Raw genomic sequence first — 18236 nt, 5'->3', positions numbered from 1 at the left:
CCACATCATCCTAACCATGGCATCCTAACTATGGCGTCCTAACCACATAGTCCTAACCATGGCATCTTAACCACATAGTCCTAACCACAGCATCCTAACCACGGCATTCTAACCACGGCATCCTAACCACATAGTCCTAATCATGGCATCCTAACCATGGTGTCCTAACCACATCATTCTAACCATGGCGTCCTAACCACTGTGTCCCATGAGAAGACGCTCCACCTCAGGACGGCTGTCCTTGCCGGACACTCAACCACAGACCCTGGAGAGAGTCGTGCCGCATGGCTGTGACTCCGGAATTTGTGAGCCCGTGGTAACAGTGAGCGTTGTCCCTGTTCTTAACAAACGTGGGGGTGTCCTGTGTTAAGCCACCATCCCCTGCTGTCAGCAGCACAAAGAGAATGCCCAAGACCATGAGATTTTGCTCCACAAGGAAGCTGAGCATCTGTGAGCATCGTGGGTGCCAGGGCGACCAGAACAAAGCACCATTGATGGTGCCTAAGGCCGAAGCCTTATTCTCTCCCTGTCCTGGTGCCTGGGAGTCTGAGACCACGGTATGGGCAGGTTTGTTCCCTCTGAGGCTGCCCTCTTTGGGGGGTAGACAGCCATGCTCTCCCCGTGTCCTCATGTGGTCATCCCTCTGTGCGTGTCTGTATCCCGATCTCCTCCTCTTGTAAGGACATCTGTCATAATGGACCAGGTCCCATCCAGATGAACCATTTTAACTTAAATACCCCTTTAAAAGCCCCATCTCCAAATACGGTTATATCCGAGGTGCTGTGGGGTGGGTGAGGACTTCCACATACAGCTTTTGGGGGAGACACAACACAGCCCATCCCAGAAGCCTACCTCCTACCACCTCCACCTCTGGTGTCCTCCCTCCCTCCATACCACAGGTCCAGGTCCACTGCCTGCATCTCTGGGAGCTTCTCCTGACCCCCCAGCCTCACACTTGCTGAGAGAACTCCCACCCCCTGAGCCCCAGAGCTGTTTGCTTAGTTTCTTCCCCGTCTTGGTGGTTTTGTTTCCTGCTCCTCTGCAAAAGTTTGTGCGGCTCACCTCTCCCCCAGCCTAGCCCCAGACTGATCACCGATGGGTGTGCCGAACGGATGGACAAATCTGATGCTAGGGCAGGGGCTGGCAAACTTTTCTGGAAAGGGCCAGACAGTAAATATCTCTGGCTTTGCAGGCTATGCAGTGTCTGTTCTAACTACTCATCTCTGCCCCTGGAACAAGCAAGCCGCCAGAGACAATATGGAAACGAATGGGCTTGCCTATGTGCCGGTGAGGCTTTATCTACAAAATGGGTGCCAGGCCATGTCTGCTGGGTGCACGATATGAAATTATCACTTTAATATTTAAAAGGGGCTTTTTGGAAAGTTTTCATCCTCTGGAACGTAAGATTCAGGAGCACGAGGAACTCATCCATCTTACTAAGCACGTGGAGTCATGCCTGGCACATACGCAGTAGGTGCTCAATAAATAGCTGTGACTCGAGCAGCTGGTGGCACTAAATCTCTAGAAGGGCCTCAGTGGGAGAGCCTAGCAGCAGGTATGGCTGTTCATGGAGCCAGGTACCGAGCTAAGAGCTTGTCAAAGGCTGCTCACTTAATCCACGCGCGCGCGTGCACCGTGAGATGGGCCATTGACCCTTTACTGATGAAAGAATGGGAGCTCAGAGAGGTAAGTAAGCCACTCGAGGCCATGCAGTGTTTGCTTGTGGACCTGAGTGTGACACCCCAGTGGTTGAGGGGTCCCCCGGGAAGGATGCCACGTCACCTCTAGTCCTTTCTCTGGGCCATCTGAGTGACCAGGCCAGGATCCCCTCCACCTCATGCCTTAATTTACCCATCTACAGATCGGGAGAGAACAGATCCCATCCTCAAATAGTAAACAAATAAAAAATGGGTGTGCAGCCATCGATTTACGGGAGCCTGGTAATAAAACCTCTGCGTTAATGGATGGCTTTACGGCTGCCATCCCCACTGATGTACTCGCATTGATGACGCCCACCCCGGGACGTGCTGGAGCCTTTCCAATTTGCTCTCGTGGGAGGTGATTTTATAATGCACCATCAATTGCTGTAGAAATAGAATATTTCCACTTAATAAAAGACAAACACCAGCAAATAAACAAGAATAAACACACGGGGGACATCCTAGCTGCGGCAGCGGACCCTGCACGCTGATGTCCTGTGGAAGGGCTGACTGACTCCAGGTGGCTCGTCCAGGAAAGGAGTGGAGGTGGCCTACCAGAGCTACTCTGGCACAAAGATGAAGTGCTCGAAAGTCAGAGCAAGGGAGAAACAAAGGCGAAGCAGCAGGATGAGGTCGGAGGAAGGTCATTCACAGACATGCCTGCCCATAGGTCTTATGCAATTATTAGAGGTGCTGTCCTCTGCCAACGGCCCAGGCTCTCAGCGGTGTGCTGAGCATGGTGGTCGGTTCTCAGCATCCTTCCCTCCATCGCTGTAGGGCGCCTCATCGCACACAGGCTGGAAAGTGAAAATCCAGCCTCGCTCAGACTCCCTTGCAGCTGGAGTTCTGGGTCAGAGATGTACCCGTGGGAGGTTTGGACGGTGAAGGTGGCTACCTAGGGCCATGCCTGCCGGCCAGCAAGGTCACAGCAACATGCTGCGGCATCCATCCTCAGCTCTGGAGGCTAGAGGGACGGCTGTGGTAGAGGCAGCAACCGGACCCTGCATCCCACTGGCCGGCCACAGGCTCCATGAACATTGCCAGGCAGATGCCTGGGTCTCAACATCTGCTGTGTGTCCCTGACCTTGGTAAGTCCAGCGGGGCTCCTGGTCCTGCCCCTCATGACATGGGAGGTAGAGGTTCCCCAGGTGGGAGAGCTCTAAGTCTCTCGGGAGGGATCCTTGGGGGTCCAGCCTGAAGTCCCTCCCCTAGACCCTGGACAATTTAGAGAACACCCAGTGCCCCAGGCTAAATCCTTCTTCTGCTTAAATTATCCAGCATGGAGTCTCGTTCCTGCCCTGAGCTCTGTCAGACAAGGATCAGGGCAAACAGGAACACACACTGAGGTGTAAGATTCTCCTGGCTCACGAGACTGTTCTGTTACTCAGAGAAGCCTGATTTCTGCCCAATTCCTGCCCAATTCTGAAGTCTGAGGTCAGGGAGGAGGCGGGGCACTGACGTCTGGAGCCCTGCGGGGAAGACTCAGCTACTGACTGACATTCAGGGCAGCCGCTGTGAACCAACACCTCTGCCCGCCCCTTCTTAGGGGAACCCTTGCCCACCCCCCACCCCCTCCCCGCCTTGACAGCCACTCTACTTTGTGTCACCGCGGATAAACGCAAACACACTTTTACTTAGGCTGGAGGATTGCGAGTGTTCGGTTTTCTCTAATCGCTTGTGCAATCTTCTCTACTGTTCTGAAGTTGTGTTAAAAAGTAGACGTACTTCCCGATCCATTCTCTACACCTCTCTCAAACCCCCTCCTCTAGGAAGGCTTCCCAGATTGGTCATCCAAGGTGTCTTTTCTTCCCTACTAAGTTTCTGGAAGGCAGTCCCAGGCTCAGATTAATTTCTCACAGTGCTGGGAAACAGAGGAGGTTCTTGATGGCGAGCAGAATAACACATAACAGTGTTAGAGGTAAGTGTCCAGGGCCGTGCCTGCTTGCAGTGTCCAGGGACGAGCACAGGGAACCAGGCAGGTCAGTTTGGCGCCAGTGGTCCCCAGAGAACTGGTGTGAGAAGGGACCGCTCGGCTCTCACATCCTTTTGATCCCAGGACCCCAGCAGTTTGCTGAGCCTTGAAAGAAAAATCACCGCATTGGGGTCTCACCTGGGAAGGCTGCCCAGGCTCTGAGTAAGGTAGCCTCAGAGCACCCTAGGCTACAATGTCCCGGTGAAGGGGGGAAGTGAAAGCAGAGGGACGGGGCAGTCTGAGGGTGGGAGGACAGAGTGTTTGCTGGGGGAAGGGGCAGGCACCTGGGAGGAAAGTGGAGGGGAGCGTCTGCCTCTGCACCAGTCAGCAAGTCCTTCCCAACGGAATACTGGTGTCCATCCCTGTTGACCCTGACTTTGGCAGGTGACTTGCTTTGGCCTACAGTGTGTGATCCAGGTCAAAGCAGACATGCCAACTCTACTGGGGTGGTTTCCCTGCCCCCCTCCCCACCCCGGGGCCTCTGCCCTCCATCATGAGAACCGCCTGTCCCCCGGGGACCTCAGGTTCCAGAACAAGAGAGGCGTGGAGACCTGAACCCTACCATTGGCCAGGAGCCATGCGCAGCCTGTCCCAGCAGCACCTGGAAGAACCCTAGCCAACTCACAGACCTGAGAACCAGCAATAACGCTTGTTGCTGGGCATCACTGAGGCCTGGGGCTGTGTGTTACTCAGGTGAGCAGATGCCAGCCTAATATCCTGGGTCTGTGGGAATCGAGAGCCGGTGTGGTGCTACCACACCAGCCCGCTTCTTCGAAGTTAGAGAGCTTTGAAAACCATAAAACCCTATGATGTAATGTATGGGGATTAACATAAGAATAAAAAATTTAAAAAAAAAAGAAAACCATAAAACCCTAAAAAAAACAAAACCCAAGGCCCTATTGTCAGTTATTAATTTCCCTCAAATTCCTCATTCCTTTTGTAACTACCACGAAACCATTTTTCTTCCCCTTTTTTTTTCCTTAGAGTCACAGGAAAGAACCAAGGAAAATAACCAAGATTTCAGCTCCATTAATTTTCTAGGGCATCATAAATTAAAGAGCAATTGCAACGCAGTCAATTTCTGCAGGAAAATAAGTCTAATTACATGGAAGGCTAAGTAGTGCTATTAATACCCAGAAGCACATGCTGTCCCAAAGGAAGGCGCCAGGAGCAAAGAGGTGGTCCCTGGGGCCGGGGGAACCCGGGGACGCCAGTCAGCGAGGACCAGACCTTGGCAAGGAGGCCAGGTCCTGCAGCAAGCCACGGCTCAGACCAGCCAGAAGTCTGCATTTGGAGGCCTTTGACCTAGGTGGTCCCTAGTGGGAGAAATCCATCATTCGTCACCAACTGATCCAACCGACTGGCACCCATCCATCTATTCATCCATCACCCTAGCCCCCATCCATCACCCATCCACCCATCCATCCATCCTCACCTCCCCGTCCATCCATCCAACAAATATCGTCAGCCAGGAACTTGAGAGGCACCCACCCATCCATCCATCCGCACCTCCCCGTCCATCCATCCAACAAATATCATCAGCCAGGAACTTGAGATGATGAAATGCTGTACAAACTAAGAAGAGTCCCTGCCCTCAAGGAGCTTACCCAGAGCATGTGTGCAGGGAGCAGACATAATCAAATAATGTCACAGATATATAAGCACACTGGGATCAGCCCTGGGAAAGAGAGGTGCTGGGATGCAGGGGAGTGTGGAACAGGGGGCCCAAGCAGACCTGGGAGTGCAGAGGAAGACCCTGAAGTGGACAGCTTCCGCTTGCCTCTGGACCATGCCCTGTCTTTCTCCACCCTTCTTCACCCTTCTCCGCCCTGGGGGCTGGCCTGTGAGGATGGCATCCACTGCCCAACCCCACTTTGCCTGGGTTCCCCGTCCCAGGCCAGGCCTCCTTCTGGGCCCCTTCTGGAGACTCCGGGGGCTGCACCTCCTATTGGGCACGACGGTAGACTGAAACGTGGCCCCCAGAAGGCAGCCACGTCCCAGTCCCCAAACCTGTGCAAGTGACCCTTATAGGGCAAAGGCAGACGGGATTCAGTGAAGATCTTTGGACGGGAAGACGGTCCTGGATCCCCCGGGGGGCGCAGAGAGCGATTTCTCCGATTTCTCTCATACACACACACACACACACACACACTCACACACTCACACACACTCACACTCTGTGAACACAGAGCAGAGACACAGAGGAAGGCACAGCCCTTGCCAACTGGAGAGGCTCCTTCACAAGCTGCCCGGATACCGGAAGCTGGAAAAGGCCAAGTCCCCCCTGGAGCCTCCAGAGGGAGCGTGTCCCTTGCCGACGCCTCGATTCTGATCCAGCAAAACTGATTTTGGACGTCTGGTCGCCCAAACTGTGGGAGACCACACTTCTGGAGTGGCCAGCCATGGAGCCTGTGGTCACTGGCTAGAGTGCTACAGGAAACAGATCCTGGCCTCCGGGGCAGCTAGGGTGGCCCTTTGTCCTCCAGCGCTCTCCGCGCCCTGCCGCACCCTCCTCCCCAGCCCTCAGCACCTGCCGGCGCCAGCCCCGGGCTCTCCTACCCCCTGGGCCTGGAAAGAACCCTCCACCACATTCTCTCGATCACCCTGTGGAGGGGCCCTTGGGTTCCTGTGGGGCCCTGGTGACACAGTTCCCAGAGGAGAGGACACGGACACGGATCTGAAGGACAAGTCACTCCTAGTGAAGTGGAAAAGCAGCCCAGGCTGGCAGAAAGGAAAAGCATCCCACGCTGGCAAGGCCCGGCATGGGAGCATGTGTGGAATATTCTGGAAGTGGAAGAAGGCCTTATGGCTGGTGCACCCAAAGGGAGGCCAAGAGGAAAAGCCCTAATGAACCTCCTGTTTTTCAATCCTGTCTCATGTGCTTATTTGTGCCAAGTGCACCTCTCACTGCTGCCCACTCAGTTCCCACACCGCGCGGCCGATGGTGGCGCCCAGACCACCAGGCCTCGGGGCGAAGGGCTCCTGGGACCCCGTGATGAGCAGCCTGCATTTCCCCATGACCCCACCCAACGGAGCCACGGCAGACACCTCAGGCCCAGACACCAGCCCCGGGCCTGCTTACCTTGCTCTCCTTGGTGTAGGCCAGGACCTTGTCCTCCTCCTTGGGGTGGAAAATCAGTGTTTCCACCGAGAAGGGGATGAGCTGCTTCTGGAAGGTGGCCCCCTCGTCTGTGCTGAGGAACAGACTCTGGTCCCGGTCGCTGAGCGAGGAGCTCACCAGGACGATCTGAAACACAAAGCAGGGGAGACATGAGCCTCCACTCGGCACAAGGCTATGGAGGGGGCAGCAAGAACTGCGGGGCCGCCCCCTCCCCACCCCGCCCCTGCCCACTCATGCTAACCAGTCACTCATTCACTCACTCCACAACTATTTCCCCATGCTGGGCACTGTCCACACGGCGAGGCCCTGACCACGAGCTGGGTTTTTCTGCTGTGAATGATCCATTCTGTGGGGGCAGCACAAGATAAGTCAGTGTGTCCACCATCGTGTGGCGGCCCAGCGGCCCATGGAGACAAAGCAGGGTGCGGGCAAGGTCGGGGTGGGGGCCGCAAGCACTGGACCAGGTGGGGGGCAACCCAGAACAGTGGGCGCAAGGGCTGGACCTCGGATGTGAGGTGGCCAAGGTGGGGGGGAAGGACTGGAGAAGTAGCAGCGGGTCTAGCTCTGTGAGGCCTTAGAGGCCACCGTGGGGGTGTAATGGGGTCCTCCAGAAAGACACCATGTCCCCACGTCCTCACCCTGGTACCCGTGAAGGTGACCTCACTTGGAAACAGGATGTTCACAGATGGGATCAAGTTAACCATCTCAGGATGAGATCATCCTGGAAAGTGGCAGACAAGGTGCCACAGAGAGATCGGGAAACTGAGGCACAGAGAGGGGAAGCAAACTGCCTGAGGTCACACACCATGCAGATGGAGTCTGGATCTAAGAGGGAGTCCATGCAGGGAGGGGTGCTGGCGGGGTAGGGGGGTGGGACCAGCCCGGCCCAAGATGAGCCCAGCTTTCCCTGGGGGGAGAGGGGGAGACTGTGGGGCACTGAGCCCCCTTCTTGTGGACACCCCAGCGCAATGGGCTTCCCACATCTCAACATTCCTCTAGAAGACGATGAAGCACACGGGACATAAATCAATAAGCTGCACAAGCTCCTGTCTTCACAAATGAGAATCTGATGTGCTCTTTCCAGGGGAACCCCGAGGAACCCTGTGAGCAGGTTAACTGGTCTCCAGCACAGATCCTGCCCGTGCCAGCCAATTCAGGGTCTGGAGGAGAAGGGCAGGGCGCCCCCAGAGGCTGACCCTCGGCAGCCATGCTCCCGGAAGGTAGAGGAGGCTGTGTGGGAGGTGTCCCTCTGGGTGTGGTTTCCACACAGGAGAAGTGGAGGGGCCAAGAATGGCCAGGGAGCCCGCTTCATGTAAACCCTTCCCCGGAAATGTTTCATGGCAACGGAGCTTACCCACGCATGAAAAGTAGCGAGTGCAAACTTAGGAGCAACTATGTATTTTCTGTGGACAAAATCCTAAGGAAGCATATGATAATGTCAATGGTTACTGTATAAAAGTAAGCGTGATTGCATCAGCGGGGGTACAGAGAAATAAGAGTGGAGGGATGACTATTCAGCCATAAGATAAAAGGAAACCCCGTCATTTGTGACCACAGGGACAGATCTTGAGGGCGTCATGCCCAGTGAGCGAAGTCAGAGAAAGACAAATACCCCGTGATCGCACTTACAGGTAGAATCTTCCAAACAAAAGCAAAGCCTGAGCTCACAGATACAGAGAACGGGTTGGTGGTGCCGGTGGCGGGTAGGCGAGGCGTGAAGGGGGTCAGAAGGGCCCAAACTGCCCGATACAAAGTGAGCGGGTCACGGGCTGCAGGGTGCCCAGAGTGGTGACACACTGGACTGCATGTCCGAACGCTGCTGAGAGAGAGGATCCCGAACGATCTCATCACGAGAGAGCATCGCTGTAAGGGCGTGTGGTGGCGGAGGGTAACCAGACGTACAGCGGCGGTCATTCCACCATAAATACAAATACCGAATCGTGATGCCTACACCCGAAACAGGTGACGCTATATGTCAATTACAGCTCAATTTTGAAAAAATGAATGGAAGGAAACACGGAGGATGTTAATAGTGGTTGGTTTTAATGGTGGAGTTAGAAGTCATTTATTTTCTTATTTTAAATAAATGTTGTAGTTTAGAAGAGTTTTAAATTTACAGAAAAGTTGCAAAGATAGTACAGAGTCCCATAACCCCTGGCGCAGATTCCTCGGCTAGGATATCTCCCGTTTGTACAGCTAAGGAGCCAGCATCCACGCGTGGGTATGGTCTGAGCTACGCGCTACGTTCCACGAGAGGCTTTTCCCGGTCCAGGACCCCATCCAGGACCCCACATGACATTCAGGTGTCCCGTCCCCTGAGGCTTCTGGGCTGTGACTTTCTCCGACGTGCCTTGTTTTTCTTGACCTTGACAGTGTTGAGGAGTTCTGGTCGCGTATTTTGCAGACTGCCTCTGGATTTTGGCTTATCTACGCTTTCCTCGTGGTGACACCGAGGTCATGGGTTTCGGGAAGAAAGGGCACGGAGGTGAGGACCCTCCTCACTGCAGCAGGTCCAGAGAGCACACCATCGAGGGGAGACTCCAGCCCCGGTGCTGGCCTCGCTGGCCGCATGGTGCCGGTCAGGGCTCCCCACTGGAACGGCACTCCTTTGCTCCCCGCGTCCACGCTGTCCCCACGGAGGACGGCCCCATGCACAGCCCACACCTGCGGTGGGGAGGGCGGCTCCCCTCCTTGAGGGCCTTGGAGCTGCGAGCGTTCTCGTGAACTCTTCTGCATGCGAGACTGGTCTTCTCCCGCACTTACTGACTCAATCACTTACATACGTCACTATGAACTCATGCATATTTATGTTAGACTTTGAGTTGTAATTCAAGGCTGTTCTGTTATTTCGTTGCCCAAATGCTCCAGCTCTGGCTAGTGGGGGCTCTTCCTGGTTGCTGCGTTCTCCTTGCCATAACACCCTGCTTCTATTTCTAAATGTTGCTCTGCGCTGCACCTGGCCTCCCCGGATAATCAGGAGGAATGAAACAGATCACCCAGATTTCTCACACATCGTACTGGAGACAGCTTGGTGCACTCGACATCCGCCCAAACACGCAGGCCAGACTCTGTGCCCCACCCCAGGGCAGCCACCCACACGCCAGGCTCCTCAGGGCCATCCGGCCAAGGGAAGCCCAAATGTCACTCAACAAAACGCTTTCTCATGATGATAATTTCTAAATGTTCTTAGGCTGCAACTATTGACTTGTCCACCTCCCCCAGTAGCTTGTGCCCTTGAGTGCAGGATAGCGACTTAACTCCTGTTTTTTCCGCCAGCATATAGCCCAGGCTTGACGTGGCGCTGTGGGTTAATCCCGCCTGAGGGATACTGACTGAATGCTTGCGCGCATGAATGAATAAATAAGTCCATCTCAATCTGTGATTCCGAAAGGAATTGCTCGTTCACTCTTCTCCTTTGGGAGGAAAATATTCCTAGGGATATGTAAGAAGCCTGGAGACTGGACGTCATAACAAATCTCATTCACTTCTCTCCATTACTCAGAGCTTCATACATCAGTGAAGACTCATTCATTCATTCATTCTTCCATAGTTACTAAAACCACAGAGTCAAGCAAAGACGTAGGTGTGCACACGGCTTTGTGGCAGCAGAGCCGGGGGGAAAGGGCCAAAAGGAGGGCTTCCTAGAGGAGGTGACCCCCAGATGAGCCTTGAAAAATGGATGGAAATTTGACTGGCAGACCCAGGGGAGGGTGTTTCATTCAGACAGGACAGCATGACCGGAGGGTGGGGTCCCTGCCCCACCTCTCGCCCCCACCTCAGGCACCATATGTCAGCCATATAGAGCCCTGCTGTGTTTCTCCAGCTCACCGAGACTGTTCACATCTTGACCGCCTTTCCGTGCACGGTTCCCTCTAGCTAGAATGCGCGGTGGGACCAAGACAACCCCAACCTCATCGCAGATAATTCAGAATCAGAGTTTACAATTTCAAAATGATACAAAATCCACATGTGATGAACTTAAAGCAGCTTCTTAAAAATGCTCAGAGCCCCCAATTCTGGGCCGCTTCCACAAAGCTGAATATTTCTCATTTAATTTTGCAGGTGCCTCCAGCATGAATTTATCCTGTTTTTATGTTGGGATGCCCTTCCCCTCTTTATCTGCTTGTCAAATACCTCCTCATCCACTGAGGCTCATTTCAAACGTCACCGCCTCCAGGAAGCCCTCCATGATACATGTCCTCCAACAGAGTTATTCCAGTACGTCCTCCGCCCCTTCCTCTAGCATCTTGTGCATTCATCTGCGCCAGCCCAACACTCTTAGTGTTCTCTTTGGGAGTCCGCCTCCCCCTCCAGGCAAGGCCTGTGTCTTTGTCACGGCCATGCCTCCAGCCGAGAGCACAGGGCCTGGCACCGACTGGGTACCACGTCCCAATAAACAAGTGTTGGTGCTACTCCCACACAGAATTAGGGTTCCGGGTATGGGGTCGCCTCTCCATCCCAGCCCTCCGTGATGGCGAAGGCCCCCCTGCAGTGGCACCACGGTGGAGAAACAAGAAGCCGAGGAAGTCATTCTGGCCGGGGGCCCAGCAATCTGGATCAGGGGCTATTTTAGGCCTCAGAGTGGGACAAGTAAGCCAGGAAAGATGGGGGATGAAAAAGTGCTGACAAGGAAAGGATTATTGGAGCAAAGAAAACAAATCAATTAGCACCGTGCTGAGTGGAGGCTGGCAGATTGTTCTTCCAAATTGGGAACCAGACTATTTCCAACGGTGTATTTTTACTGCATACTATTCCGGGCCAGCATATGGTATCTGCACTGGGTTCCGGGGGCCCACGAGGCTGGGTGTTTTGAAATCAGAGGCCACGTGTTGGAGAGAAATATGGGACAGGTTCAGAGGACTAGCGGCCAGCCCCTTTGAGCGTGGGTCCCAGGACTGGCCGTGTAGCCTGCGGGGCCCCAAATGCAGGGCTCCGTGCTCAAAAAGAATTAAGAATTTCAACACGGCGCAGGCAACCATTACAGCAAGCACTAGGTGTGGGTTGCACACCCCTAAAGCCCACCCCCATCATCCCAAAGCAACTCAGCTAATAAACTCAGGGACCTAGAGCCCCAGCGTCAGGGAGGCTTCTGGAAGTGTGGTGCCTCCGCCCCACCCGGGTCGAAATCTGTACTTTGTCCAAGTCCCTGGTGAGCCCCGAGCACCCTGTGCCATAGCTCCTGCTGGTTCTCAGCTCTGAGCCCACCAGCTCTGGGCCTCTGAGCACCCACATCCCTCGCCACATCCTTCCCGGGATTCTGTGGCTCACGGCGCCCCTCGGCAGCCACTCTGACGATGCTCCGCAGGGTGGGGAGAGCAGTGATGACAGCACCAGGAGTCCGGCAAGGTCACAACACAAGCACAGGGGGGCGAGGGACAGGCCGGCTCTGGGGGCACGCAGAGCTGGGCTTCATGGCCTCAGTTGCCCCCGCGAGCCATGAGCTGTGCAGCCTTGGGAAAGTTACCTCACCTCTCTGGGCTGGGCGGGGAATCCCCGCTGCAGAGGCGACCAGAAGAGTCAATGCACAAAGCGTGTAGCCGACTTCGCCCGGTGCCTGGGACACAATGAGCATCCCGAACATGTGGGAGAACACCATACAGAACGACTCGGTTTATTGTCGCACAAGTTCTCCAAGCACCGCTGTGAGTCAGGGTCACGTTGTTGAGGCAGGTCATGGGTGGTGGTGCGAGGGACAGGAAGCGTATGGCCCCCTGCACTGTAAGACCCCAGGACAGATGTGGGCAGAGGGCAGAGAAGCTGCCCCAGGGGGAATGACCCCTCTCTCTCTGGGGTGTGGGCTGGGGCACGGCCAGAGAGGCCAAGTGCCTTGTGGAAGGTCACACGGCCGGCCGGGGTCCGTGGCCTCCTCTCTCCCGACATCCCCCGCCCGCACCCCTAGCACACATCATGGCCAGCGACCCGACTGCCCCTGCCCATGAAGGAGCAGCAAACACCAGGGTTCCCGGGGGGATGCACTTGGGAGGTCTAGAGACACCCTCCCACCTTCAAGGGCTACCAGGAGTAGCTGCCGGAGGTCTGCAGGTCCGTCCAGGGCTTTGGGGATGGACTTCTGTCCATGTGAAGGGAGGGGCAGGGGGGCTTTCTGATCTTCATCCATTCCTTCTTCCCTTTGGCCCACACTCTTGGTCTTATTCTTATAAAGCGTTAACTGACTCATCGAGCCGCACATCAGACCCCAGCAGGGAAACAAGCCCCCCAGGACCCGTGCTGGTGGGGGAGCTCACAGAAGACAGCGGAAGGTGTTTAACGGTGTGAGGGGTACACTGAAGCAGGCAACCCGAGGTGGGGAGCCCTCCCCTAGGTTGGAGTGGAGTAGACAAGAGCCTTCTGGAAGTTTCTACAGGAGATGCACTGCAGGATCCCGGTGGGGATGGGTCGGAGCGGGCCACATGCAGAAGATGCTCCGAGAAGACAGGGCAGACCGTGTGCCATCCTGACGCGGGACTCATGTCTCCCTCTCCACCCGGTCAGGAGACCTACCTGAATCTGGGGGCCCAGACGCCCTTATCTGACCCTCCTACACATCTCCGCTGGCCTGGACTCCGGTTTGGACCTGCCCGCCTGAACCAACCCCGCCCGTGGGAACCGCGTGGGGCCCCGCCCCACTCAGCGCCAGGTCGCCTTCCCTGGGCCAAGACTTGCTGCTGCAGGGCTCCCGGCTCCTCTCCTCCGAAAGGTGGTGCCAACCTCCCAGCCTGCCTGGCCGAGGCAGTCTCGAACACCACAGCTCTCAAAGCTCCGAGTTTAAAAAGGGAAACAAACAGCATCCAGAAACTATTCCTCGCCTCTGCTAGAGCTCCCTTTGAATGTGCAACAGATCTCTGGCTTCCATTCAGAACTCCAACCAGGAGAGGACTTTTTATTTTAGTCTGCCCTTCCCCAAGTTTATCCCTAAAAGGGTCCCCACCCCGGCCCCCAGGATCCGTGTCATCTGCATTTACCTATTTAAAACCCAATTACCTGGTCTTTTCCTGGCCAGACAGATGTGCCCAGCGAGGGACACAGAAAACTTGGCTTTGACGCCAAGAGAGGCAGACAGCCGAGACAAACAAGTACAGCGGCATCCACCCTCCGGTCTTAAATTAGAAGCGGTGCAGAGCATCTCACACACGTCTGTGTGAGTCATGATGAGCAAAAATAACTCTCCTGCCCAGAGCCGCACTCTTGTGGATGGATGCATCCTGCTGGGATATTCAGCACGCACTTGGATCAGCTACCCAGAGTCGTTGGAGCTAATCACTTCATACGATGGTTTTGGTGTGGGTAACCAGGAGCACAGAAGAGGTCACAGGACACAGAGCCTGACTCTGAGGTGGTTCTGCCATCTCTGTGTTCCATGACCTTGGGCGAGTCACTCTCCTGGACCTTAAAGTGGAGGCGGTAATCTCTTCTGTGCAGAGATCCCAAATCAGGTACACTATTGGAAGGTGTTGGAGAAATACCCAAGGGCTGATCATTATTGTATGCTTTCTTAAACCAGAAAGATCTATCATTGGAAAAATCAAGGATAATCTGAGTTTACACAAACACAAGCCTACTGGAAACCCTTCAGTGTCGCTCCTGGGATGGCATTCATGACACTGTCCCATGACCTCACCCTGCTGACCTCATCATCACATGGCCTGAGTTCCCGCCCTCCTGAATGGCCTCCAGTCCCCCAAACTTCCGCTCAGCTTTAGAATGCTTCCCTCTTTGCCCAGATGCCCTTGGTCGTCTTCCCTCCCACTGCAGTGTAGGCTGAGGCCTGGGGCAGACCAGAGGCTGACGTGGAGGCCATGAAGGTCATCCGGGTGAGACAGCCCCGTGACGTCACAGAGGAGAGGGCAGATTCCAGCACATGGCTGAGCCGGGAGTTCAGTGGGTTTAGTGCAGAACGAACAGAATGGGGAAATGTGGGAACTCGCCCAAGCTTCTGGCCCAGCTGATGGAGGGGAAGGCATGAAACGAAGAGCTGGCTTAGGGCAGACAAGGGTATGGCCCGTTGGACCCTCATGCTGGGGCGGCGGTTCCTGAGGGACACCTGGTGGAGGAAGGGGTGCAGGGGTTGGACATCTGGGGTGAGCTCAGCTCCCTGGAAATCTGCACTGGGGGCAGGTATTTGGAAGTCACATGGGCTGGGGGTCCGGGGAGTGACCCAAGTGCTGAGCTGGGGTGGGGATGGGGAGCCCTGCCAAGGAGCCCCCATGAGGAGCCCATGAGGAGGGGGTGGGGCAGCGGGAGAGGCAAGCGCCTGCAGGCCAACAGGGGAGCCCCCTCCCGATTCCTGCCCCGCACCTCTGCCTGCCCACCTCCCGTGGGTGTGTAGCCTAGGCCCAGACCCCAGCCCTCCCTCACTCAGCCCTGCTGGCCCCAGGCTCTTCCTGTTGGGGCTCCCGCTCTGAGGGGCACTTTCCTGACAACAGGGCAGTCCCTCAGCTCAGAGACCACCTTCTGGGGGCATGGGGGACCCTTCCTGGACATGCACCTAAACAGGCCCTGACGCCAATGTTCTCTGTGGTCTTAAAAACAATTATTAACACTCTCTGAAAACATCCATTTATAGTATTATTTTTTTAATTGTGGCAAAGATACATAACACAAAACTTACCATTTTAACCCTTTGGGCATACGGTTCAGTGGATTAGACATAATCAAGGTGTCATCAGCCATTGGTCCCAGAGCCTCTCCATGCTCCCCAACCAGGTCCCATGCCCTCCCTTCACATTCTGTGTCCCCCCCCCCCCCCCCTCCCCCCCCCCCCCCCGAGACCATGCTATCGGGAACACATCCTCCATCTTGCTTACTGCTGAATCCCAAGCCCCCACCTGGCACATGGCAGGTGCTCAGCCGACAGGTGCTGAACACTCTTGACCAAATATACTGAAATCTCATTTCTGGAAAATGTTTAACAGATGAGGGAGGGAGGCGTGGTGTGTGTGCTGATAAGCCCTTCTGAGCCCCCCCCACCCCACCTCCTGGGACTGAGCCTTCCGACCCCCGCCCACAGCTCCCCCATCAGCTGTCAGCCTCCCAGTCCCTGCTCAGATGTCCCAAGTGCTTCTGGACCAGCCCTGACCCTCAGAAGTATCTGGAACTATTCCACCCACTATAAGGAGCTGACCTCGTTCCCTTTTCCTCAGGCCAACCCACGGCAGGCCTTACTTCCAGCCACTGTCTCGTCAGAAAGTTTGCTCAGTAGGCTCCGGCCCAGGTCTTGGGACTTCTCAGCCCTTACCTATCAGCATCCAGGGGTCTTGCTAAGACCCCAAAGTGGCTCTGAACTTGGCCCCGGCACATGGCTTCTCATTTTTCTGTTACAAGAGTGACGAGGTGGGGGACGTTTCTGTCTCTATTTTATAGACAACACCCAGAAGCAAAGAGGGGGAAAGGACCTGCTCAGGCCCACACAGCCTGAGAGCCGTGACCCTGGACCGAGCCCCCACACGGGCCACCTCCACCTGCCTCCGTGTCAACACTCGAGCTGACGGGCATCCAGCACAATTTAGGAAAACGTCCACACAAACACAGTTATGGAATGGATTGTCAGGAAAGCGCTGGCTCGGGCTTAATTACTGGCCCGACAATCACTCACATGCCAGGAAATGTCCCCGAGAACATTTGTAAATTTAACAGAGGGGCAAACCTTTTCCCTTTGGCCAGAGGCTGACTTGGAATATCTTGCGTCTGATCGATAGTAACTAGATAAGGCAAACATATTTCAGGCCATAAAAAATAGCTCATCACCACTATTTTATAGACTTCATCTATTAATAATCTTGTCTGCCACATTTGTGAAATGAGAGGCCCCCGCGGCCCCTCCCCCATAATTATTGATGAGCTCTGTTCTCTAAAGGGGCTCACACCGAGGCTTTGGAGTGAACATGGTCTAATTGTGTTTTGTTTGGCTGTCTAAAGATATTTTGCAGACAAAGCTAAAAGCCTGCTTGCTGGGGCGGAGTGTGGCAGACGGCTAATTCTCTGGCGTGACTGGTTCTGAAAGATTGTCTTTTATCAGGACGGCTGCATTAACTATGTACGATTAGATCTGTGAACAATTTGCTCATTCATCTGCCCCCTAATTGAACAGCAGCTAGAGGATGTATGTCAGTATCTGCCACGCCTCTTCAGCGGCGACCCGGCAGCCTCCCGAGGAAAGATGGTGGCTTTTGGAAGTAACTGTGGGATCTCTGGAGGCTTTCTCTCGAAACATTTGAGAACAGAGACCAAGATAGTATTGCATGCGCCGGTCAGGTGGGTGAAAACATCACATGAGAGTCAACTAGCCGTCACTCTCCTCACCTTCCCTGGAGGTGAATGTCTGACATGAACCCATGTCTACAGCGGGTGGTCAAGGCCACGGTCATCAGTGTGAGGACTGTTGACATTCTGTGGTCACAGAAGCAAGTAAGGAGGGAGCAGACAGGCCTCATCTCAGTGAGGAACCCGAATTCTCTCCTGGCAAGCCCCGGCAAGGTCTCGTAGCTGACATCACCTTGAATCACGGCTCACCTGATTGAAACGCTCCTGCATTATATAGAGTAGATAACAGCATGGGTCGTAACATGCTCGTACATAGCATGTATTGAGCACTTATTGTATACCGGGCAATACACTGAATACTCTATACATACTTGAACAACCCTCCAATGAGGTATTTACTATCGCGGCCCCTGTTGATGGATGAAGCAAGAGTACCCAGGGAGGGCAGTAACCACACGCGGGTGGTGAGCTGGAGACAGGCTACCGCCAAGGTGTCCAGGCTCTTCCTTGCACCTGCAGAGAGGGGTAAGGGGTGCAGAGTGCTTTTCCCGTCACTGTTCACTCGGGCGTCCACGGAACCCATGTCAGCTCGTGCTGGGGACAGAGTGGGGGCAGCCTCATTGTCCCTGGCTTCATGAAGCCCACAGTCTTGTGGTGACACCGTGACCAAAGACACACATAAACAGACAATCATGAGCCCTAACGAGGGCCCAACCATTTAACAATTTGGGGGTTTGTCTAGGAGGTACTGGCAAGGCCAAAGAGAGAGTGAGACGGGCCAGATCCAGCAGGAGGATGAGGAGGCCATGGCAGAGGAGAGGGCTGCAGATGTAAAGACGGTGGAGGTAGCAGGACTGGATGTCCACTGGGTGAGGCAGCTGGGAGTCTGGAGGAGTGCCTGGCTCTTGCCTGCAGTACTGAGAGGAAAGCAGTAAACCAAATGGGCCTGGTGCCTCTCGGTGCTGGAGAAGAGCCCGTGGAGACTGAGGAGTGAGCAGGAAGGTGAGGTGAGGACCAGAGAGGACATTGCCAGGGAAGCCACCGGCCAGTGGCAGTGCTACTAACTGTCAAGGCGGGGGACAAGGGCCCCCGGGCATCACTGATCATCAAAGGCGGGGGGCTGGTGTCCCCGGGCATCACTGACCGTCAAAGTGGGGGACTGGTGTCCCCGGGCATCACTGAC

General features: G+C 55.1%; 1 protein-coding gene across 1 annotated transcript in view; it reads right to left on the bottom strand.

Annotated features, from left to right (window-relative positions):
• SORCS2 (sortilin related VPS10 domain containing receptor 2) overlaps positions 1 to 18236 on the bottom strand; it is a 448292-nt gene that overhangs the window by 70428 nt on the left and 359628 nt on the right. The window contains exon 4 of the mRNA XM_035005356.1: positions 6755 to 6919. Coding sequence (XP_034861247.1) covers positions 6755 to 6919 — 165 coding nt within the window. The remainder of the gene's footprint in view (positions 1 to 6754; positions 6920 to 18236) is intronic.

The sequence above is a fragment of the Mirounga leonina genome, unplaced genomic scaffold, assembly GCF_011800145.1.
Source record: "Mirounga leonina isolate KUSES-001 unplaced genomic scaffold, KU_Mleo_1.0 Mir_129, whole genome shotgun sequence".
In the NCBI taxonomy this organism is placed as follows: domain Eukaryota; kingdom Metazoa; phylum Chordata; class Mammalia; order Carnivora; family Phocidae; genus Mirounga; species Mirounga leonina.
This window is presented reverse-complemented; position numbering and strand designations above follow the sequence as displayed.